Below are 25,870 nucleotides of genomic sequence, written 5' to 3'. Positions count from 1 at the left end.
GTCTAATTTAACAATTTTTTTAAAATGACAAGGTCATCAAAATTCTGTTTTTTCTCGGGTGATCGCTGCGAAACAATTTAAGATAATTTTAACAAGGATAGAAAGAATATTTTGCTGTGAAGAGCCTAATACTTAGCAATTTGCTAAGACAAGGAACAATCTCTAAATTCAGATTTGAATTTTTCTTCCTTTTTACTCTCCCCCCCCCCCCCTAAATTGATGTAGACGAGAAAAATATATTGGTCCGAAAAAGTCGACTGAATCGGGAATCGAACCCGAGACCTATCGCTTACCGGGCGACTGCTCTTTCGAACTGAGCTATTCAGACACCTTAACTTTTTCTCGTCTACATCAATTTAGGGGATAAAGGGAAGAGGAATTCAAATCTTAATTTAGAGATTGTTCCTTGTCTTAGCGAATTGCTAAGTATTAGGCTCTTTACAGCAAAATATTCTTTCCATCCTTGTTATTACGATAAAAGCTAATATCTATTAGCTCTTCTATTAATACAGGGTTTGTCCGGAAAGTAATGCGTCGCATTTTTTTAAAAAAGAATTTATTGATCGCATAGGTAAAACAACTTAAAATTGTTCGAAGTATGACCCTTCTGCGTCAATACATTTTTGCCAACGCGATTTCCATGCGTCATAAGATTTCTGGAACTCCTTGACTGGGATGCTGTTCAGGGAGGCCGTCGAAGTAGCTTGTACGTCGTGTGCCATTCCGCACTCTGCCTCTTTGACTCCGGATCGTACTGAAAGACCCATGACTCATCCCCAGTGATAACGTTGTTCAGGAAATTGGGATTATCTGCACAGAGTTGCTTGAGTTCTTCACAAACTTCCACTCGGTGTTGCTTTTGCGCATCGGTCAACACTCTGGGCACAAGTTTTGCGCAAATCTTCCGCATGGCCAAGTCTTCCGATACAATCTCGTGAACAATCGTTTTCGGCAAGTTCAATAATTCCGACATTAAGCGAACATTCATTCGACGGTCTGAATTCAATAATTGGCGCACACGAGTCACATTGTCGTCCGTTCGCGATGTTGACGGGCGTCCTGCGCGGGCCTCGTCGGCGACCTCCTTCCGACCTTCTCTAAACATCTTGTGCCATCTGTTTGACTGCGATTTGGAAAGGCAATCGTCCCCGAAAACTTTCTTGAGCATTTCAAAAGTTTCCAGCGGCGTCTTGTCCAGCTTCACGCAAAACTTTATCGCATAGCGTTGCTCTATCGTTCTCTCCATCACAAGTTCGACGCGACCACTAAGCAGAGGTTCACAGAATAAGCCGTCCTAACCCTCCAAGCGCATGGAAACAATTGAGCGACCTACCGTTGGAAAGCTAAGGGTACCCCCCTTCCTCCCCAACCGGTCCCATCGCTCTGCGATGTATAGTCGCGTCACAAAAAAATGCGACGCATTACTTTCCGGACAAACCCTGTATTATTTAAGATAATTTTATTTTATACTAATTATTAAAAAATATTAAAATATTTATGTATATTTAGAAAAAGAGTGCATTTTGTTTTAAATAAATTTGATCATTTTGTATTGATATATATTTAACTAAAAGTATATTTTTTAACTTTAAGAAAAGTAACTACAAAATTAAAATAAATTACAAGCTATATTATATATGTCAACAATAAAAACATCGCAGTAAAAAATCTTATTAGTTATATTTTTTAACAGTCAAAAGTCCGAAGTGATTTTTTTAGTTTCTAACTTTAACTAGCTATATTAGTTTATTTCTAGGATTGACTAAAAGCGTACTAGTCAAAAGCCGAAACACAAAACTATTTCGTTGTTCCGCAGGATTGACCAGTCAATCCTAGGAACGCCCGCTCATCGGGCTTTGACCATAACATTTATAAACTCACCATTTTTAGAATTCGTTCGAAAAGCTGTAATATTATTAATAATAATTAATAATATTAATAATAATAATAATAATTGTCTGTATATTATTAATAAACTTAAATTAAAAATAAAAGAAAATTAAATTAATAATGAACTTTGGAAATAATCGACCAAACTAGCAAGTAATAATCGTTTACTGAATTTCACGACGTTTCGACCATATGGTTGTGGTCCTTTTTAAGTGAGACTACAATATAGTATATTGGTCCGTATTCATAGTCCGATCTTATATTTAAGATCGTCTTAGAGTGCAATCCCATGATACGGAAATCGACGTGCGGAACAGAGAATGCGTGAATTGAACAGCCAATCAGCGCTCTTCCGCATTTTTCTGTACCTTTTCCGTATGCGTTTGCGTGTATGCGTTGCGTTACTCTAGCTAACCTACAAAGTTAGAATTAGAAGTGTCCTTTGACGGGTTCAGACGTGTTTTGTCTGAAAAATTTTTTGTTCCATTATAGAGCAATTTAGAACATCTTGTAACTTCTTTGTTTTAATAGTTTCTTGCAACATTAATAATTTGTTATCCATCTTTGCTTCAAAACTCTAGACACATCAATAATAATTAATTTGATATGTCCTGTGCACATGATACGGAAAAATTACCAAAAATGCGTCATAGGATTCAAACACAATTTTTGTAATAATATAATTTTAAATTAAATTTATTTAATACTGTCGCAATAATATTTATTTCAACATTTTAAATATTATACTTGAATAAAATTAACAAATATTACTGTTTCGATGAAATATTAATTTTTTTAATTATGTATTTATTTCCCGGAACGCGGCATTTTCATGTCTTTCACGCACCGTGTGCACAGGGCACAGAAAAACATGCGGGATAGAAAAATGCGGAAGAGCGCTGATTGGCTGTTCAATTCACGCATTCTCTGTTCCGCACGTCAATTTCCGTTTCATGGGATCGCACCCTTAAGTCTGATCGAAGGTTGACTTAAGATCCCGTTGAACCAATCAAATGGCTGCGTGGCGAATTAAGCTCGGACTTAAGACAATCTTAAATATAAGATCGGACTATGAATACGGGCCATCATTGTGTTACAAGTGCGGAAAGTTGACAATAGCCAACTTCCGTACGTACAATACATACTATTTTGTATTACAAGTGCATTCAAAGTGGCACTTTGAGTACTTGATTTTTGTACCTGATTCACGCAGTAGACTGATATATGAATAGCAGATAGGGTTAGGTGTGTATTGGGAGGGCGCGGAGTGGCGGTAGTTTTGCCAGTTGTTTTGTATGTGCGTTGCGAGATGGTGTTGAAATTCGTGTCCAAAATATTGGACACGGTTTTATCGGGTTAAGGCTAAATGTGCTATTGGACATGGTTTTATCGGGTTTAAGCGGGGAACACACACTCTTGCATAAGCGCATAAACATATGCATAAGAAATTCGATTGGTTGAATTTCTTATGCATACGTTTATAGACCAATCAAGATTCTTATGTTTACGCTTGTGCGCCTATGCAAAAGTGCTCCCCGCTTAATATGGTGTGTATAATGCATTGGAAATGGATGTGGTAAATTTGTTACATTTGGCACAGAAATCAGGTACGAAAAGTACCACTTTGGATGCACGTGTAATACAATAGTATATTAGCTAACAAGTGCGGGGGATCGTAAATTGGCCGAGAGTGTGGAAGTTTGGCGCACGAGGCGAAGCCGAGTGTGACAATCCGTATGATCGGCCGATTTATGACCCGCACATGTTGCCTACGATATTTTGTGTGACCAGTGCGTGGAAAGGGAGCCCTTTCTAAAATCCCATCATGTGCGTAAAGGGCGACTTTTCGCGCGCCGGTTGCACAAAAGAATATTTCTTTAGAGAATTTTTCTCTTAAATTAAGAGGATTTTTTGTATAAATAAATCATAAAATAAGCATAAAATATTTAAATGACATTTTTATTTATAACTGATCGCTGCCATGCAATTCTTTAACTGTAAAATGTAAGGTGTTTCTAAACTTATGGAGGGTACTGTATGTTTGTACATATATATCGGCAACAGAGCCATACCGCGATGTCTTTTGCGTCAACAAAAATTAATTTATCGTTGATTAGGAATAGTATCCTTGGTATGGATCTCTAATTCCTGTATTATCCCAAGGGGGATTAGAAATTAGGATAATACAGGAATTAGAGATCTAAATCAAAGATACTATATTTCTAATCAACGAAAAATTAATTTTGTTGTTGATGCAAAAGGCATCGCGGTATGGCTCTGTTGCCGATATATTATACGATATATTATATGTATATTATACAAATATGGTATACTAATGTATATTGTATTTATTTGGTGAGCCGAATTATATATATTCCTAATATTAATTTAATTTAATTAAAATTAAATTATTAATTGTAAAATATAAAACAAAAAATAAAGTCTAAAAAACAATAAATTTAATAATAAATAAGAACGTAGATATTTGAGAAACGCCAGACAGAATTTAAAAAAGATAAAAATCTTCTCTCGGCCGTACTGGCAAATATTATTTATTCAATCACGTTTTGACCCTTCTTTGAGTCCTTATCAAGTGATCTAGATATACATAGACAGAGATTAATACATTAAAAAAACAAAATTACTTCACTAACAATATTACAAAATGATAAAAAGAAAAAGAAGCGAGACTTACTTGTAAAATTAAAAATAAAATTATAATTCTAAGATGTCAAAAACGAACATAGTGTCGGTTTGACAACACGTCAAGACTCTTAGACGAGTTATTGGAGACTAAACGACCTTTATTATTTTGTCGTAGATATTACTTAGATTGTCGGTATCCTTTTGTAAATTAATAGCGTTATTATTTCTTTTAATAAAGAACATTTCAGCGATTTCTCTTTTTCTTACGTATTTTTCACTATGTAAGATAACAGGTGAAGTCCAGTCAAAATCGTGATCGAATTCAATTTTATGTTTGCTGATAACTAAAAAATTACTCGAATGCATTTTGATGTTGTTGAAATGTTCCTTTACACGTGTACAAAGATGTCTTTTTGTTTGTCCGATGTATGACACGTTGCAATCCCTACAATTAATTTTGTAAACTACTTCAGTTTTTTTAGCTGTAGGCAGTCTATCCTTGCCGAGTGTGATTGAGACGGGCTTTTTGACTTAATAAATAATAATAACTTGATATATAATAAATTTAAGCAATAGCCCTCACCTGACGCGACCGGGTCAGGGCTCTTTATTAATATTTAAATATATCACAATGGGCGCCAACTAATCTTTATAAAATTAGTAAATTTCTTTTATATTTAAATTAATAGAACAAAAGAATTTCCACAGAAAACTTAGTAGGTTCTCAGGGATGGGACTTGGGAGGACCCAAAATTGTAAATTAAGAAAATTAAGGTCGGAAATTACATGGGAATGGAAACTTGCTCCGGGCAGAGCCGTATAAATAATTGCTACTCACACGTATAACCGTAAGCCAGATTTATAGAATAGACTCTCTCTTCGTGTATACATTTGTCTTCTACAATTCAAGACAACAATCCTTTAACGTTTAATAACCAACGGCGGTCCGACTTCTCGGGGGAACGACTCATGCAGCCTTTTACAATGTGTATTCCGACGGAAGGCCTATCGCAGAGTGCCCGCTCCGATCTTGGCAGTAGATTATCCCACCTGGCCTGGCTGTTGTCGGCTTGAATCGGTTCGGGAAGTGGGGCCTTTGTTCCTTTTCGTCAAGTATTCTCGAGTAATATGATGGATAGTTCAAACGTAACGTGGATGTGACCAAATTAATAAAAATAAGATTTTTACAATAATATGTAAGTGTGAGAACTCCCGACGAGTCGGATCGTATTGACGTTGAGAGAGATTTTACTGTTATATGATTAAATGATTCGGTTTTTTAGGAACATTATGAACAACATTAAATCCGATATTTTTAAAAATTCGATCGATGTCGCCTAAGCTATTAACATAAGGTAATGAAATGAAAGGAGACTTATCAACAATATTTCGCTCATTACTCGATTAATTCATGTTTCTGTGTTTTAAAAAATTAATTCTTTTTTTAACCCAACGATCGATTACATGTTTAGGAAAGTAGTTATTAAATAAAATCTGTTTCACGATATTAATATTCTCGTCGTGAGACTGGTCATTAGATAAAAGAATCGCGTGATCTACAAGATTAAAGATTGTGTTCATTTTATATTTAAAAGGGTGGTTGGAAAAGAAATTTATATATCTGTTCAAACACGTTTCCTTCCTGTACCAATTTGTTACAAGCTTTCCACTTGACGTGTTGTCAAACCGACACTATGTTCGTTTTTGACATCTTAGAATTATAATTTTATTTTTAATTTTACAAGTAAGTCTCGCTTCTTTCTCATGGGTTTTATCGTCCTGTTCACGCGTTCAACGGGGTTGGCCTGTGGATGACTCAACGGTGTGGTAAGATGTTTTACGCCTCTTGCTGTTAACAATTCTTTGACGTCTTTATTAAGATATTCTGAGCCGTTGTCAGTGATTATCAAACCAGGTGTACCCCATCTATCGAAAACAGAGTTCAATATTTTTGCAACTGTTTCACCCTTTTTATTACGAGTTGCAAAAAGTTCTATATATTTTGTGTAGAGGTCTTGGATAACTATAACGTGTAAATTTCCTCTTTTTGATCGTACGGACATGTCGGCCGTGTCTACTGCCAATTGAGCCCAAGGACATTGTAACGGTCGAGTAACTAAAGGGCTTTTCAATGGATTTTGATTGTCTTTGACCTTAAGACATATTTCGCAGTCTTCAAGATATAATTTGACGTCATGTGACATGCCTGGCCAATAATAATTTTGTCGAATACGATCTAACGTTTTGTCACGTCCTAAATGTCCCGCTCTAGGCTGCTCATGATTTTCTCGAATTACTGTCAAAATTTCACTGGATTTTATAACTTTTTTCCATGGATTTTCGTCATCAATAATTGCCTTAGCGTAATCAGGGCGATAGTACATGAGTACATTGTCTATTTTCCATTCAGGGAACCGATCTGGTTGTTTGCTGAACACGTTTCCTTCCTGTACCAATTTGTTACAAGCTTTCCACTTGACGTGTTGTCAAACCGACACTATGTTCGTTTTTGACATCTTAGAATTATAATTTTATTTTTAATTTTACAAGTAAGTCTCGCTTCTTTTTCTTTTTATCATTTTGTAATATTGTTAGTGAAGTAATTTTGTTTTTTTAATGTATTAATCTCTGTCTATGTATATCTAGATCACTTGATAAGGACTCAAAGAAGGGTCGAAACGTTGTGATTGAATAAATAATATTTGCCAGTACGGTCGAGAGAAGATTTTTATCTTTTTTAAATTCTGTCTGGCATTTCTCAAATATCTACGTTCTTATTTTACGCTCCTGGACCTGGATATGGAGCTCACACAAGTGGAAGGATTTTTTTGCATGATTTCGAGAAGGTTCGGTACTTATCATACAACACTTTTGAAAACTTGGATTAACAACATGAAAAAGATTATTGCTGTGAACCAACAACTAATTTTTCTGTTACGATGTAGAAGGCAAGATGTTCTTCCTTCTCATATTATTAATCTTAAAACGAACATACTATTTAAAAGCAGTAGTACAAAACGAGAAATGGAGAAGATTACTAATAATTATCGTTATAAATTATTAAAATTAGAAATAAAAGACGCGAATTTCAATTTAAAATACTTACGCCGCAACACTAAAGCGATAGCTGAGAAACTCTTTACATGTCTGCCACATAATCTTGTTCAAGAGTTTCTTAAGTTTAATGAAGGGAGACTTTTCAAATTTAAACTCTCTCATGAAAATAAGTCTATCAGTAAATTTGACAAATTGTTTACTAAACAAAACGCATTTTCTGATTTGTTCAAAAACATTGACAATTTTAAGTGGTTAGTGAACATTAGTGGTAAAAATATTCCGAATAAGGTATCTGATTTTTTGAGCTTGGGTGACAAATTTGGTTTGCCGATAGATCACGCAAATAGTAAAGATCGAACGAATATCGTCCTGGAGAACATAAAGAATTTAGAGATTAATCACAAGAACATTCCGAGTGACGTACTAGAAACCACCAGAATTTCAGTAGCTGATTCTCTCAAAAGGTGTTTATGTGAAAATAAATACATTTCTTCTTCTGACAGACACAGCTTACAAGGTTTTTCGCTCTGTAAAAAATTTCTACGGGATAATGAAGATATTTTTGTCACCAGGGCTGATAAGGGTCAGATCACCGTAGTAATGAGTAAAAATGATTATTTGGAGAAAATGGAATTGTTATTGAATGACGAATCCACTTACAGAAAACTAAAGAAAAATCCGATCAAACAACTAACTACAAAGACCAACGCCTTAATAAAATCTTGGCGAGATAACGACTTGTCTGACGATTCCACATATAAGTCATTAAATATCACTAATGGTAATTTACCACGTTGTTATGGTCTGCCAAAGGTTCACAAAAAAGAATTTCCTCTACGCATCATTGTAGCTTTATTAGGTAGTCCGGTATATAATGTTGCTAAATATATTCATAATATTTTACATAGTTCTAATTTGTTACTGAAATCTTACGTTAAGGACGGCTGGACATTTTCCGAAAATTTAAAAGATACAATCATTGACGACAATAATACTTTGATTTCTTTAGATGTGACCGCCCTATACACTAATATTCCAAAAAAATTGGTTTTACGCGCTATTGAGAAACGATGGAGTGACATTTCTCAAAACACGAATTTCAGTCGTGCTCAGTTCTTATATGCCGTCGAATTTATTTTAGATTCTACTAGTTTTAGCTTTAATGAACAATATTATGAACAAATCTTTGGTGGTTCCATGGGATCTCCTCTCTCACCCATCTTGGCAGACATGGTGATGGATGATCTTGAAACACAGTGTTTAAGTCAACTTAGTTTTAATGTTCCGACTTATTATAAATATGTTGACTATATTTTCGCTATTATTCCAAAGACAAAAATCCATGAAATAATTGATACTTTTAATAACTATCACCACCGTTTAACCTTTACATTTGAGACGGAATCAGACGGATGTCTTAATTTTTTGAATACAACGATCTCTCGGTCAAGTGGAAAGCTTGTAACAAATTGGTACAAGAAGGAAACGTGTTCGAACAGATATATAAATTTCTTTTCCAACCACCCTTTTAAATATAAAATGAACACAATCTTTAATCTTGTAGATCACGCGATTCTTTTATCTAATGACCAGTCTCACGACGAGAATATTAATATCGTGAAACAGATTTTATTTAATAACTGCTTTCCTAAACATGTAATCGATTGTTGGGTTAAAAAAAGGATTAATTTTTTAAAACACAGAAACATGAATGAATCGAGTAATGAGCGAAATATTGTTGATAAGTCTCCTTTCATTTCACTACCTTATATTACTAGCTTAAGCGACATCGATCGAATTTTTAAAAATATCGGATTTAATGTTGTTCATAATGTTCCTAAAAAACCGAATTATTTAATCACACTCGGTAAGGATAGACTGCTTACAGATAAAAAAACTGAAGTAGTTTACAAAATTAATTGTAGGGATTGCAACGTGTCATACATCGGACAAACAAAAAGACATCTTTGTACACGTGTAAAGGAACATTTCAACAACATCAAAATGCATTCGAGTAATTTTTCAGTTATCAGCAAACATAAAATTGAATTCGATCACGATTTTGACTGGACTTTACCTGTTATCTTGCATAGTGAAAAACACGTAAGAAAAAGAGAAATTGCTGAAATGTTCTTTATTAAGGGAAATAATAAACGCTATTAATTTACAAAAGGATACCGACAATCTAAGTAATATCTACGACAAAATAATAAAGGTCGTTTAGTCTCCAATAACTCGTCTAAGAGTCCTGACGTGTTGTCAAACCAACACTATGTTCGTTTTTGACATTTTAGAATTATAATTTTATTTTTAATTTTACAAGTAAGTCTCGCTTCTTTTTCTTTTTATCATTTTGTAATATTGTTAGTGAAGTAATTTTGTTTTTTTAATGTATTAATCTCTGTCTATGTATATCTAGATCACTTGATAAGGACTCAAAGAAGGGTCGAAACGTTGTGATTGAATAAATAATATTTGCCAGTACGGTCGAGAGAAGATTTTTACCTTTAATAATAAATATTTATTATTATTTACCCATCCATAAAACTGATCCAGCAATTGCTAGTACTGCAATCAATACTAACGTAGAGGATATAATCAACATAGCATTGCTGAATCTCCATCTTGCATTATCATTTATTCGTGCTATCAATACCTTGGACCAGATAGATCTTGGCATTAAATAATAGTCGCTCTGTAACGAGAATCATTAGATATATTTACAATGAAATATTTCATTTTTATTAGATATATACATGATGTGTCAGAAAAGTAATGAAATTAAATTTGCAGCGTATAATGTGTGTAGGTAAAATTGAAAAATCGTAATCACACACATTAATATAAAGTATAATATCCTTTTCTTAAAAGTAATTCAAGTTTCGATGCATTCGATTGTGTTTATGTATTATTATAACATTCTTCGTAAAGATATGTATTAATCAGAGTTGGATAAGTTAATGATTTTTTAAAACTAATAAGTTAAAGTTATAGTTGATTATAAAATTAAGTTAATTAAGTTAAAAGTTGCATGAACAAAAAAAAATGAACTCGCAGTTAAAATTAAGATTAACTTAAGTTTATGCAAAGGTTATAACTTTTAAAAACATTATTTATATTAAATTAGAATTTTGTTTGTTAATTCTTTTAAAATTTATAATAACAAATAATAAAAAAATTTTGATTTTTATATAGAAATATATTTTTTGATAATTACAATTGATGATAAATAAACATAAAAATTAATAATGCTAAAAATTTAACTTGGGAAATAGTTAATAAGTTTAAAGTTAAAAAAATAACTAGTAGTTGTGAATTAAAAATTAATTTAAACATTTTAAATTAACTAAGCTAAGTTAAAAGTTATTAATTTATATTAATTTATATAATTATAGTTAATATTTTATATAGTTAATATTTTATATAGTTAATATTTTATATCAAGAGACACGGTAGTGTCTCGCGACCAGTTAAGGGCGTAGCCGAGACACCGTGTATCTTAACGCGAATCGGACATTTGAGTTTTTATAATATTTCGAATTCTCAATAACGGCTGAAGCAATCGAGTTTATACTAGACTTAATCGATAGATTGAGTTTGAATTATATAATAAAAGTATCTTTATTTCTGCTCTACGTGATTTGTAAGCAGAGATATATAATTGCAAAGTCGAAATATGAAAAATTTCTTTTAAGAAACGTCCCCGTCATCATCGACCACGCAAACATAGTAGTATCGTGCTACACGTATTCACACGTATACAACACATGCGCACACATATATCACACGTACACAACACATGAATAGATGCATGTATTGGAAATGTCCATCTCGCACGTTTTACAATAGACGGCGATAGTATGTCGCTCCATGATCCATGATGTTAGGTATACCATTAACAAAAATTATTTATTGCAAACCCATGTAGAATCCTATATTGCAAACCCATGTAGAATCCTAGGCAAAATTAACCATTGCAAACCCATGTAGAATCGTACCCATTGCAAACCTATGTGGAATCCTATGAAAAATTAACCATTGCAAACCCATGTAGAATCCTATAAAAAATTAACCATTGCAAACCCATGTAGAATTGTATTAAAAATTATCCATTGCAAACTTATGTAGAATCCTACATTGCAAACCCATGTACAATAGAATTGTATGAAAAATTATCGATTATAAACCCATGTACAATCGTAACAAAAGTAATGAAATAAAAAAAAAATTGCGACAAGTGAAAGTAGAAACTTGTACCAGTGGAAAATTAAAGTTGCAGACATATATATAGTCGTATAATGAATCAGTAAAAATTTAAATTTGCAAATGTAGAATCGTACCATAAAAAAACTTATCTTTAAAAAAAAAAAGATAAACAAGATGGCAAGTCCATTAATATAAAATAAAAAGAAATAAAAAAATTGTAGTTAAAAAAACTGGGCGCGCTGCTAAATAATATTCTAATGATATTAAAATTAAATTGTTATTTTTAAACTCATTGCAGTTAAAATATGTTTTGTGTTTAAATTAATTAATGTTACTTTAAGGTGCATTGTAATTTTGAAACTTAGCAGCGCGCCCAGTTTTTTTAACTAAAATTTTTTTATTTCTTTTTTACATGGCGCATGGACTTGGCATCTTGTTTATCTTTTTTTTTAAAAGATAAGTTTTTTTATGGTACGATTCTACATTTGCAAATTTAAATTTTTACTGATTCATTATACGACTATATATATGTCTGCAACTTTAATTTTCCACTGGTACAAGTTTCTACTTTCACTTGTCGCAATTTTTTTTTATTTCATTATTTTTGTTACGATTGTACATGGGTTTATAATCGATAATTTTTCATACAATTCTATTGTACATGGGTTTGCAATGTAGGATTCTACATAAGTTTGCAATGGATAATTTTTAATACAATTCTACATGGGTTTGCAATGGTTAATTTTTTATAGGATTCTACATGGGTTTGCAATGGTTAATTTTTCATAGGATTCCACATAGGTTTGCAATGGGTACGATTCTACATGGGTTTGCAATGGTTAATTTTGCCTAGGATTCTACATGGGTTTGCAATATAGGATTCTACATGGGTTTGCAATAAATAATTTTTGTTAATGGCGTGCCCTTAACTGGTCGCCTTTTTTTACCTTTTTTTAAAGGTGAGCTTTTAGAGATTATATCATTCATTTTTGTATATGTATATTTTCTCGCTTATTTCTACAGGGGGGTTAGGGGGAAATAAGCGAATTTAATAATTTCGGATTGAGATACATTTCCTGAAATAAATAAATCTTAGCAGTATGCTAAGAAAAAATTCATGTTTGCACATTATCTAGTAATTTAATAATTTAACATAAAAACTACATGACCGATTTTGATAAAATCTTCACCAGTACATTTGTATGAATATAGTGTGAATTATTTATGCTACAGCTGTTATAGCCCGAAAGGCTATAATTACAAGTTAACGGATATAAAATCCGCGTGGAGACCGCTGATGCAGCAGCGGGCCGGAAACCGCGAAGACGCAAGCTAAGAGCTTCATCTTTCGAACAGCTCTTAGCTCAAAATCTAGCCGCGTATGCAAAAGCTATGCACCAATCGGGTGCCTGTCGCCAGGCACCCCTTCCAAATGAAATAACGAAAAACCGAGTTCACGTAAGAACTCGGGAGTGAACAGAGAGCGAGTTGAATTAGACCAACTTACCGAGACACATCGAGGATAACTCCCGACTCGTAATCAGACGAGTCGTTATTTAGCTAAAGTCAGAATAAATCTAGAGTCGCGTCAAACGAACGAAAAAGAGAAACGAAGTTACCAGAGGTTTTTTAAATAACCATACGCCGAGTCTTGTTAAGATTATATATATACCAATATACTTATATATATATATATATATATATATATATATATATATATATTGAATAAAGAAGTAATACTACATTAAACAAGACTAAAATCTACGGAGAAACCCCGACGATTCAGAAGTCCACTTCCTAATCTGGCAACATCCCTTCTGTGTCTCACGCGAGGCACAACACAGCGTTAAATTATAAAATTATTGTAAAAATTATAAAGCGTAAAGAACGTATTTTTCTGTACGACAAGCACATTTTTAGAAGTTGCAAGACGATTGCATATAGCCTACGTTACTTAGGAAGATCTAACTACTAGCTATTCAACAGAGAAAGATTTTTTTCAAATCGCCGATTGAGCAATTTCCGAGATTACCCCGAACAATGGAACAAACAAACTTTACCTCTTTATATATTAGTATAGATAATTTGCAATTTAATAATTAAATTGCAAATTACATAAAAATGAATAAAAACGTTAATAGACCAAATTTAATTATACAATTGAATTATATAATTTTTCTACTGTATGCTAAAATTGAATATAAACTTTTTCTTATACTTAAAATAGTTTGATTTAAAAAATTGTATGCATTTGTTTCTAAATAAGAACCAAATGGTTATGCCAGTCCTAATTTCCTAATTGTTATTCTGTATGTCTAGTACATACAAATCGAATATATATACTACAGTATTCGCAGACACATGTCTAAGAGCAACAATTGAACAATACATATCACATGAATATCTGCAAACTGTATGCGAACAAATATTTTATACATGAATGCTATTTTTCGCTCGAAATGGAAAACCAAGGAAGAGATAAAATAATTCGTATTCGCACAAATAAATATTTTCAAACACAATTTCCTTTATCAAGCAGTAAATTTACTTTAATTGTAAATTGCTAATATAATAAATGTTCTCGAACCAGGCAGTCTTTTTTTTATGAAGACACATGACGATTAAGTATGAGTGAAATATATCGACTGTGCACAATCCGAAGACGGTGAATGTGGACATCGTCTATAAATTATTTTTCGTAGTCTACATGTATATAGATGCTGGACAAAAAGATATAATAAGACGGCAGGTAGAATAAGTTAGAAGATAGAAGTGTGAATGCTAATTGACTTTAATATTATTTTTTCAAGCAAAGTTTTATTTTATTGAAATATAATTATGCAAATATTAAGAGTTTTATCATCTTCCCGCTCAATAAAATATGCTAGATGTTGAACTTTGTTTCGCTAGAAAAATATGGGCGGGTAATAAGTAATCTTACCTTAACTAAAATAAGTACACAATAAATAAATATACAATTTTATTTTATAAACATTCTATGCACAAAATGTGATTTAATGTTTTCTATGCAAAATAAGATTCATTATTCATTGCCTTATACATTTTTTTAAAATAATGTTTCCAGCATCTATCGTATCATATTTTCTTTGTAAAGTAAGATTATCGCATCGTAACAAGTCACAAAGCCAAATAGAGTCCACAGCATATAAATATAATAATAATAATATAAATAGAATAATGAAATACTTATTGTTAGCATTTTCATATTTATATTTTTAAAATATGAAACTATCAATTATCAACGTTTATCGGTACTTTTTTCTTCATAACATATAGACATATATATTATATATAAATAAATTATGTCAAGGCTATCGAAAGTATGTTTTCTAATGTAAATAAATATCAAATAAATTCTTTGATCGAATTTGTCTCTAAATATCGACATCAATTTAGAGATGCACAATTTATTTTTTTTCTATTAATTTTCTATATTCATACAATAGAAACATTTATTATAAATATTCTCCTAAAGCCTTTCTTTATCAAAAAAAGTTATTCCATAAAAAATATAAAATTTAAAGATTGGTATTTATATGTATGTTATAAGGTAGCAATTGCCTGTCATGTATATTTTATATTAATTTTTCTAATTTAGCATAATTTTTCTATAATTTTTTTATCATTTAAATTTTAAAGTATAAAAAATTATATATGTATATAAGTACCGTCCCACTACCGGGTACCGGTACGCACTCACCCACGCACTCACAAATTTATCGACCGATTTTCTCAAAATCGGTACCAAAATTTTCGAAATTTTTAGAGAATGGCTACTATATGATTTTTTTATTTTTACAACCCTACCCACTCACCCACAAAAATGTCATGTACAGAGAGATTTTGTAAATTAGAGAATTCTAAAATTGTGATATCTGGGGGAGGGAAAACAATTAAAAAAATTTTTTGATGTATTTCTACATAGCACAGACTTAGTTTGTCTGACCGCATATATGAAAAGATTGAATAAATTAAAATATTTAATAATATGTTATTAATACATTATTAGATAACATTTAAGCCAGCGCAAAAATAATATATAAATTTAAAAAAATTAGACATGCTTTAAGGCCCGCGCGAAGTGCGGACCGAAAAGCTAGTATAGTATAAAGTATGAAATATGTATATAATATAAACGTTTTACGTCAAATATTGCAAGAAAATAATTTACATAAAAGAATTACATGTATATATAATGGTCTTATTAAAAAAATTAAGTTGATCTTGAAGACTCCTAAATTTGACAAAGAGGGTTATGGTTAAGATTCACTATAAAGCATTTCCCCCTAAACTCTAAAATTTTTGTATTCGACATTTTTTTTGTCATATTGCTTCTCTTTCGAGATAACTGCGTCAATTAATTAAAATATAACGACAAACAGAAGCAACAAAAAAGTAAATTATCAGAGCCGAAAATTAAAACATATATCGTGTGTGTGTGTGTGTGTATGTGTTAAACGAAGTGATACATATGCGAAATTTACGATTCCTTGATTTGAGCTTTCAAATCAATCACCTAAGTATCACTAATTTACGGTTAATTTAAGGATTTTCAGTGTGCTTTAAAATAAATAATAAATAATTTTTATTTTCTAGTCCGTTATTTCTCACAATGATTTCTGGTAAGCTTCGAATACTATTGAATGTGCCTTTTAACTTTTCTTTGTTCAAGATGTTTTTTCATTCGGTATAATTACAACTAATATGTAACATGACATTGTAGGGAATATAACCTACATACATGTTACATGCAAAGAGGTTACATGTCATCAAATCTGACATCTGATCTGACACATATACCTAACATCATGGATCATGGAGCGACATACTATCGCCGTCTGTTGTAAAACGTGCGAGATGGACATTTCCAATACATGCATCTATTCATGTGTTGTGTACGTGTGATATATGTGTGCGCATGTGTTGTATACGTGTGAATACGTGTAGCACGATACTACTATGATACGCCCAGTTTTTTTAACTACAATTTTTTTATTTCTTTTTATTTTATATTAATGGATTTGGCATCTTGTTTATCTTTTTTTTTTAAAAGATAAGTTTTTTATGGTACGATTCTACATTTGCAAATTTAAATTTTTACTGATTCATTATACGACTATATATATGTCTGCAACTTTAATTTTCCACTGGTACAAGTTTCTACTTTTACTTGTCGCATTTTTTTTTTTATTTCATTACTTTTGTTACGATTGTACATGGGTTTATAATCGATAATTTTTCATACAATTCTATTGTACATGGGTTTGCAATGTAGGATTCTACATAAGTTTGCAATGAATAATTTTTAATACAATTCTACATGGGTTTGCAATGGTTAATTTTTTATAGGATTCTACATGGGTTTGCAATGGTTAATTTTTCATAGGATTCCACATAGGTTTGCAATGGGTACGATTCTACATGGGTTTGCAATGGTTAATTTTGCCTAGGATTCTACATGGGTTTGCAATGATTAATTTTTCATAGGATTCTACATGGGTTTGCAATAAGATAAAATTCTACATGGGTTTGCAATAAATAATTTTTGTTAATGGCGTGCCCTTAACTGGTCGCCTTTTTTTACCTTTTTTTAAAGGTGAGTTTTTAGAGATTATAGTTATTACCCTTGTATTAATAGAGATTGTCACCGTTTTCATTGTAAGACTCCTTGATACTCACCGCGGCCATGTTAAATTGTAACGTCAGAGACGAGATAGTACCCGATGAAAATTTTTGCGTACCATTTTTAAATGAAAAGATATTTTGATGAAACACAACTTCAGATAATAGCGCAATTTTATAATATTCCGAAAACTATTCTTTTTCCATAATCAATCAACATTCGTAAAATGATTGTGATATATGAGACCTGATGATCCAATAGTTTTGCACATGCGCAGTCATTCTGCGTGACAAATTTTATATCACAATTATTTTTTACAGTTGTTGATTGACTGTCAAAGGAAAAAAATAGTTTTGGAGTATTTTAAAAATGTGCTAAAAACCATCTGACATTGTGTTTCATTAAAATATCTGTTTATCTAAAAATAGCACGCAAAAATGTTTAGCGTGTATTTTTTCATTTTTGGCGTCTCAATTTGATATAATCGCGGCGAGTATTAAGGAGCCTTGATATAACATTAAAATTTAATTTAGTTTTTTGAACTATAACATCATGATCATTATAGAACGACAAAATGTTAAACAAATAAGATATGTGATAAAGTTTTGTGTTAAAGAGAGCTTATTTATTGTTATAAAAAATTAAAAAAAAATTAGATCACCATACTTTATCACGTGCTTAGTTAGATATCAGTACATGGTTTATCTTCAACCATTTTACGGTCTTCCAAAAAATTTGTTGGCGCTGAAAAATCTGAATATGTGATAAAATGTGATCATCAAATGCTTTTTTAACTTTTCTCAGATAATTGAATATTATTTGTTTATAATATAAGTATGCTGTCTTCTAAGCTGGGCAATAGAGCCAAGGAAACGAAACGAAAAATTAATTAAATTTCGTTTCGTTTCCTTGGCTCTATTGCCCAGCTTAGAAGACAGCATACTTATATTATTTATATTGAAAGCCGATAAAAATATTTATTTCTGAGTTTATTCACGCCTTGGGCTAATCACGGCGGTATTTACTAACATCTACTAAAAAGGCAAATGAAAAATATAGGATCGAAAGGGTCTGAATAGCTTAGTTGGTAAGAGCAGTCGCCCGGAAAGTGAAAGACGCGGATTCGATTCCCGCTTCAGCGACTTTTCGGACCTATATTTTTCTCGCTTATTTCTCCATATGTAAGTTTCGAAATTAATTTATATGTGGAACTTTGGGATCTCAAATTGAGATACAGTTCCGTTTAATTAATTTTTCGTTTCGTTTCCTTGGCTCTATTGCCCAGCTTAGAAGACAGCATACTTATATTATTTATATTGAGAGCCGATAAAAATATTTATTTCTGAGATTATTTGTTTATGTAATAGATAGATTGTACATTATATATTATAAATATTATTAACATTAAATTAATGAAGTCGCCAGTGATGAGTAAAACCATACAAATTTATTGAAATTTCGACCTAACTGGCCAGTACAATTTAATTAGAAACACTACGTTTCGACCCTTAGGTACGGTTCCTTTTCAAGTGTAACTTTGAAGATGTTGATTCGACAGCAGTAAAATTACTAATGTTAAACCAAAGACAAGTAAATCAATTTAAGTCAAACGTTAAAAACACAATCCCTTGTTGACCCCATCTTGAAAGTTACACTTGAAAAGGACCCGTACCTAATGGTCGAAACGTAGTGTTTCTAATTAAATTGTACTGGCCAGTTAGGTCGAAATTTCAATAAATTTGTATAATTATTAACATTGTTTTCGCACTTGTGCAAAATTATTATAAAATTAAATTCTAAATTCTAATAGATAGAAAAAATATTAAATATAATTAAAATTTGATGCATTATATTTTCTAATATTCACGATTGCGCAAATAATATTTTCGCGATTTTATTGATACGATTCATGCACTAATATTTTTTCGCCTTATTGATTCTAGCTATACTTATATAATTAAATTATAAAAACTGTAAATAACTTAATCATTATGTTATTCTATTATATATTTTTAAAGTCATTACATGAATTTTCGAAAAATTATTGTACATAATGAGGCATATCGTTAATATTGAAATTTTATAAAGTTAAAGACTTGATTACTTTTATAATCCTTCTGAAATTATAATAAATTTACTACAAATGCAAATGAAAAAACTGAATAATTACATTGAATTCATATTTCAATATAATTATTCAGTCTTTTTCATTATAACATAAATAAAAAATTTTACAATAAAATAATTATATATAATATATGAGTTTTGAGAAAAATTAATTAATACTTTTTAAAATTAATGATAATAAAACTTATAAATACTTAATTCATTTTGAAATTTGTAGAATTTTATTAAAAATTGCGTTATTTTCAAAAATTATTTAATTAAAATTTAATAAAATTTATGAAAATATTAAAGAAGATAATTTAGTCAATATGCATATAAAAGGTTACATCTCACCGAGTTAATCCATACTTACAATTAGATATGTCGTAGGGAGGAATGTTCTGAATAATTTTCCGTAAGAATGAATTGACGATAGACATATTGGTGTCGAATATATACTCAGATAGCCACAGTAATTATTATGACATCAAAATGCATCATTTTGATGGCAAATGATGCATTTTAACATCAAAATGATGTCATAATATTTACTGTGGCTATCTGGGTATATGTATAATAATAAATTAAAGTTTGACAATTTTAATGCGTTTTCTTTTAGATATTAGATATTATTTTATTAGGAACAATAATCATATGTTATTTATGTATATCGTAATAATATATAGTTTATTTATGACTTTTTAATTGTGATTGAAGAAATACCTTCTGTTTTGTAGATCCAGATAGCAAACTGACGTCATAAACATCAAAATAACGTCATTTTGACGTCGAATAACGTTTAATGACGTTAGTTTGCTACTTGAGATATAGGTATATTTTTCATAAAATATTTTCATCCTGAATGCTATTGCGACTTTAAGGTTTAGGTTTAGTTATTATTCAAATCATATAATTAATTTGCTGTCAATGTTTAATTTGTCAAAGATGTTATTATTTTTCGTATGCGATAGGACATTTTCTACATAACCGTGCACTTACAAAGGTACGTTGAACCTAACTGTTAGGTATTGTATACTGACTGTGGGTAGATAAAAAGGTATTATCTCCATATTGGAACTAGATGCATATATGTATATATTATTTCATCATAACCTTATCTCATGGATCAGTAGTAAAAAATAAGTTTAAATATTCTGAAATGATTTGAACGATTAACAATTCAATTATCATCCGAAATCATTAACATAAAAATATGTGATGTATATATATTGATGTGTGAAATACGTTCTTCACAATACGTGTTCTACGTTACTTCCTTGTAGGTATGATTTCCAATTCAGACTTACTTCTTATTGTTAGTTAGGAGAGTGCATCTCATTTAGGTAGATCTTATTGCTTATAATATAATTTGCCATGAGTAAATGCATCACTATCGTTGCAATTATCAACTTACAGTTGTTGACTTGATAACGGTACCATTGTGCGCGAATTGCGGACATGTGTGTCGACTTAACCATAATTATCCTAATTACTCCAAGACTCTAAGGCACTGCACCGATGAGAAATGTGGATTTTAACATAAAAAGAAAAGCTTATTAAAACGAAAAATCTATTGCTAAACAATTTGAAAGATTGTAATAAAGATAAAATAAATGAAGGCATTTATATCATATATAGAGATGAATTGTAATTGTCTTGTCAATTGTAAGTGTCTTAATAATATATGTCTGTTTGAAAAAGAAAAAATTAAAAAAATATCATATAAATAAAAATATTTATATACCATATTTTGTTATATTATATATTTTATAATTTTATATTTTATTATATATATTATTTATTATATATTTTAGAGGCCAATCCTTTTTATTTCAAGTAGCGGTCCTTAGATTTATTCATTTTTCCAAAACTCAACAACAAACAATTTTGTTCTTTAATTTTTATTTAGCATTTTAACGTCTAATGTTATAGTATTAACATTAGAATTTGTACGAAAGTTCTTATAAATTAAAAAAGCGGATTTGACAAAGCAAAAAAACGTTTTTTTCTCATTATTATCAAATATTAGAGTTTTATTTTTATTATCAGGGTTGGGTAATAACTAGTTAATTAAAAGTTAAAAAAAGTTAATAACTTTTAATTTAGCTTAGTTAATTTGAAATGTTTAAATTAATTTTTAACTTCAACTAGTTATTTTTTATCTTAAACTTATTAACTTTTTCCCAAGTTAAATTTTTTTTATTTCTAAATACCATTATTGTTTTTTTATAAGTTATAAACGTATTATTTTTAAATTAAAGCATTATTAATTTTTATGATCATTTGTCATCAATTGTAATTATCAAGAAATATATTTCTATATAGAAATTAAAATTTCTTTATTATTTGTTGTTTAAAATTTTAAAAGATGTAAAACCAACAAAATTCTAATTTAATATAAATAATGTTTATAAAATCTAATTTTTGATTTAACTTCAATTAATTTAATCTTAAGGGAATGCCGGACTGACGGCCGATAGGTTGGCACCACACATAACCGCACGTATATACATATGCACATGCGTATACACACACATATGCGTGAAAATTTATTAATATACAACTTTTTTATTAGATTTGTGATTTCATTTCTAATTGTTCATTAATATTATTTCATGTTATCCCTATTGCGCGAGCTATATCTTATGCACAGACAAACTGCAGACCTTTTTTTATCAAATAAGTATTGTTACGAACTGACACAAGAGAAGTTGATAATAAAACTACGTTTTAACTTTTATATGATTTATATATGGAATTATAGCTAGCGCGGTCCGTTTTTATAAGTATTTTAATCGTGGAAAATGATTTATTGATCTGTATAATCAATAAAAAGATATCCCAAAATAATCAATATTCGCATTTGGTCGGTAAAAACATACTTCCGGTATCCTCTTAACTTAACTTATTTAACTGAATTAATTTTTTGTTCATGCAACTTTTAACTTAACTAAATTAATTTTATGAGCAACTAACTTTAATTTAATTTAGTTTTAAAAAATCATTAACTTATCCAACCCTGTTTATTACACATAATAATACATGTTAAGCATCACACTAAAAGAATCTATTTCCACCATATAAAAGCAACCATTATATTGTATTCTTATCTTAAATTGGAAAAATATAAATCAGTTATATTTGATTCAAATTGACAAAATTCCAAATAACTATAACTTTATTCTAAGATATATATTTTTAGTTATAGTAAATTTTTAATTATAATAAACTTATAAAACTCACTTGATAAGCGTAAGGGCTAGGTCTGTGAAAATAACCATTGGTATTCAGTACCGTATGACTCTTTCTACTGCTGCACATAGAAGTCATTTTTTGAATTCTTGAATGCCTACACTGCTAAATCGAATTATTTCCGCATATTCGTTGTCCTTTATAATTTGCGGATTAATTTCTATAAATTTCTTTAGATAATGTTACATCATGATAACGATATTGCGGAGACTGATCAAATAAGTATTGTTTCCGCATTTTTATTTTTGTAGAAGATGATCCTGTTATGTCTGATGTACACTCTCCTTAACTATCTCGAGATCACGTTGTTCTATTATATTTTATTTTTTATTCAACCGAACGAGTTACCGCAGTTAATTCAAGTATAAGTATATTTATGATTTCTTTGCTCATTGATTGAGACTCGACGAATAGTATATAAAGTATATTTTATGATTTACACACACGATGTTTCTTCGAAGACCGATACGGGACACTCTAGCAGCGAAGACAAGATGACACACGAAACGAGGTAGAAACAAGCGTGGAGCACTACCACGTTCTTCCTTTGTAACGGTTGTCTACCAACTGACGATCCGACATCTCCGAAGTACCGTCGTTCTTCATCTTCATTTTTTATCCCTTTCGCTACGGTTGAGCTGAACGCAGAACTCCGTCGCGAAATAACGCACTTTATTACTCTTATATACATCCGGTTTTTCAATAATAGTTGAAACTTACAATTAGATTAAAGTTTAAACTCTGTGCTCAGATATACATAGGGTGTGCAAAAAATGTTACGAATTTTTATCTCCAAAAATATTGTTTCTAGAAAAAAATGTTTTAATTAAAATTTGTATTTCGGGAGGGGGGTAGCGCTACTATGACTTTTTCCTAAAGAACGATTTTTAAGGTCATTTGAAGATTATTTTTTTAAAAAATGGAACCACCATGTTTTTTTACATATTATAAATCGATTCCACACAATATTTTGCATAAAGAGTTATAAAGATATATACATAGAATAGTCGAAACGTGAATAGTTTATGATATATATATATGTATATTTAAATTTAACAATCTTACTGAAACTATGGAATATCTTGTAAAATATTTATTTTTCAAAATGATCTTACCTTAATATTTTTATACACGAAATAATAAGAGAAATCGATTGATGTAAAGAAAACAGATATAGTTGTTTTTAAGAAAAAATATGTTGCTAGTTGCAAAAATCACATACTTTTTCGTATAAACAACTATTGCGTTTTCTTTGTACCCAACTGATCTCGTGATTTTGTATATGAAAGTGAGGTAAGATTATCGAAAACTATTTTACAAGATATTTTATAGTTTATGTAAGATTATGTTAAATTTAAGTATGAAATATCTCGTAAACTATTCACTTTTGACCATTCTACTCTTATAACTTTTTGTGCAAAATATTGCGAGGAATCGATTTATGTAAAAAAATATGGTGGTTTTATTTAAAAAAACATAAATGACCTTTAAATAATCTTGAAAATCGTCTTTTAGAAAAGTCAGTAACGCCAATTTTTTTCCTTCTCGAAATCTTTTATTTAAAACATTTTTCCCTAGAAACAATATTTTTGGAGATAAAAATTTGTAATGCTTTATTTTATTATTTCTACTCTGTATACATATAGGGAAAAGTATGTTAAATTGTACCGTTCGTTAAATCGTATCTCTGCTGTATTTTTTAAACGGAGTTAAAATATTTTAAGGTGCTAACGCTGTTGTATCACAGTTAGTCTCATAAGCGAACCGTATATAAGTAACGTTAATGAATTTATTTTGTGTGTTTTTTATATAATTGACACTGTGTATGCTATCACATTGAAAGATAAGTAATTTTTATTATTACAATAATTATTTATCTTATTTAATCCTGTATGTGGAAGCACTGAAAAATCAGTAAAATATTTGACAAAGCAATGGAATAAATTCGGTAAATCGTACCACTATCTTTTTCCTATTATCACATTCGTACGCGATTTATTAATTTAACTTTTTTTACTTAGATTTAGTTATTTTTTTATATTTATGTGGACAATTGGAAAAAAATATCAAATTTTATAATTATATTGAGATAATACTTATTTATATTCTTGTGTGATACAAAAAGTATTTTTGTTAAATTTGTGAAGAGAATTTATGATTATATAAATATGACATTCTTATATAGGCATGTTTTGTTGCAGACTGAGAACTTTTGTAGAAAATAAAACTTTATTTTTGTTACAATTTTTAAATTTTATTATTAGAAGTATGATTTAGCAAACTGATATTGTAAATCGTACAAAATAACTTTTAAAAAACTTTTAATTTATACAATGATAAAGTGTTAATGTTTAGTGTATATCTTTGACAAAAAACTATATTATAGTTTTAAATAAAAAAAATTTTGTCATTTTTTTGATAGTTTTATTGCAATTTAAACATTTATAAAAACTTTAGAGAGTACGATTTAATATAATTTTCCTTCTTATTGTTTTTCAATATACAGCATTAATATTTAACAGTTTAAAATTAAGATTAAAATATAAACTATATAGAAGACGATTTAAATGTCATCATTTAATAAATCCGGGAAAAATTTTTTATATATCATTAAATAATTATATAATTAGTTATGTATAATCGTAAAATTATATTTGTAAAATATGTCCATTTTTATACATAAGTATATAAATTTATATATAAATTATAATGGTTAGGTTGCGTTCGGAAACTTCACTCAGATGCACTCAGGTGCACTAGCGCTGTTCGGAAATGTTCGGGGTGTACCTAAATGTCAACGATAGAATCGTTTGGAAACTATTGCTGGGTGCACCTCAGGAGGTAGATTTTCCACCCTGAAATTTCAGGGTAGATACGAGTAATTGTCCCATTTGGCGGAATTTACAAAAAAAGTAGAAATGGAGAGCATAAATTTAATAAAAATAAACATAAATTATGTACTGACGAAGATAATACTGCAATGTACAATTCCGAGGGATCGTTGCTTGTATTTAACATAATAGGTAAGCGATCCCAGCCAGAAATGATTTGTCGAATCGACGTTGAATC

General features: G+C 30.1%; 1 protein-coding gene and 1 non-coding gene across 2 annotated transcripts in view; both read right to left on the bottom strand.

Annotated features, from left to right (window-relative positions):
- Positions 1 to 22,879, bottom strand: part of LOC114934796 (uncharacterized) — a 35,124-nt gene extending 12,245 nt beyond the window's left edge. The window contains 3 exon segments of the mRNA XM_085488998.1: positions 1,882 to 1,905; positions 10,129 to 10,288; positions 22,793 to 22,879. Coding sequence (XP_085345124.1) covers positions 1,882 to 1,905; positions 10,129 to 10,288; positions 22,793 to 22,879 — 271 coding nt within the window.
- Positions 255 to 328, bottom strand: TRNAT-GGU (transfer RNA threonine (anticodon GGU)). The gene has a single exon. It is a non-coding gene; the product is annotated as a tRNA-Thr (tRNA).
- Positions 22,880 to 25,870: the final 2,991 nt, after the last annotated feature.

This window comes from Nylanderia fulva, unplaced genomic scaffold, assembly GCF_048542155.1.
Source record: "Nylanderia fulva isolate GAGA-0341 unplaced genomic scaffold, ASM4854215v1 Scaffold76, whole genome shotgun sequence".
NCBI lineage: Eukaryota > Metazoa > Arthropoda > Insecta > Hymenoptera > Formicidae > Nylanderia > Nylanderia fulva.
Note: the sequence above shows the minus strand (reverse complement) of the source record. Positions and strands in the feature narration are given on the sequence as shown.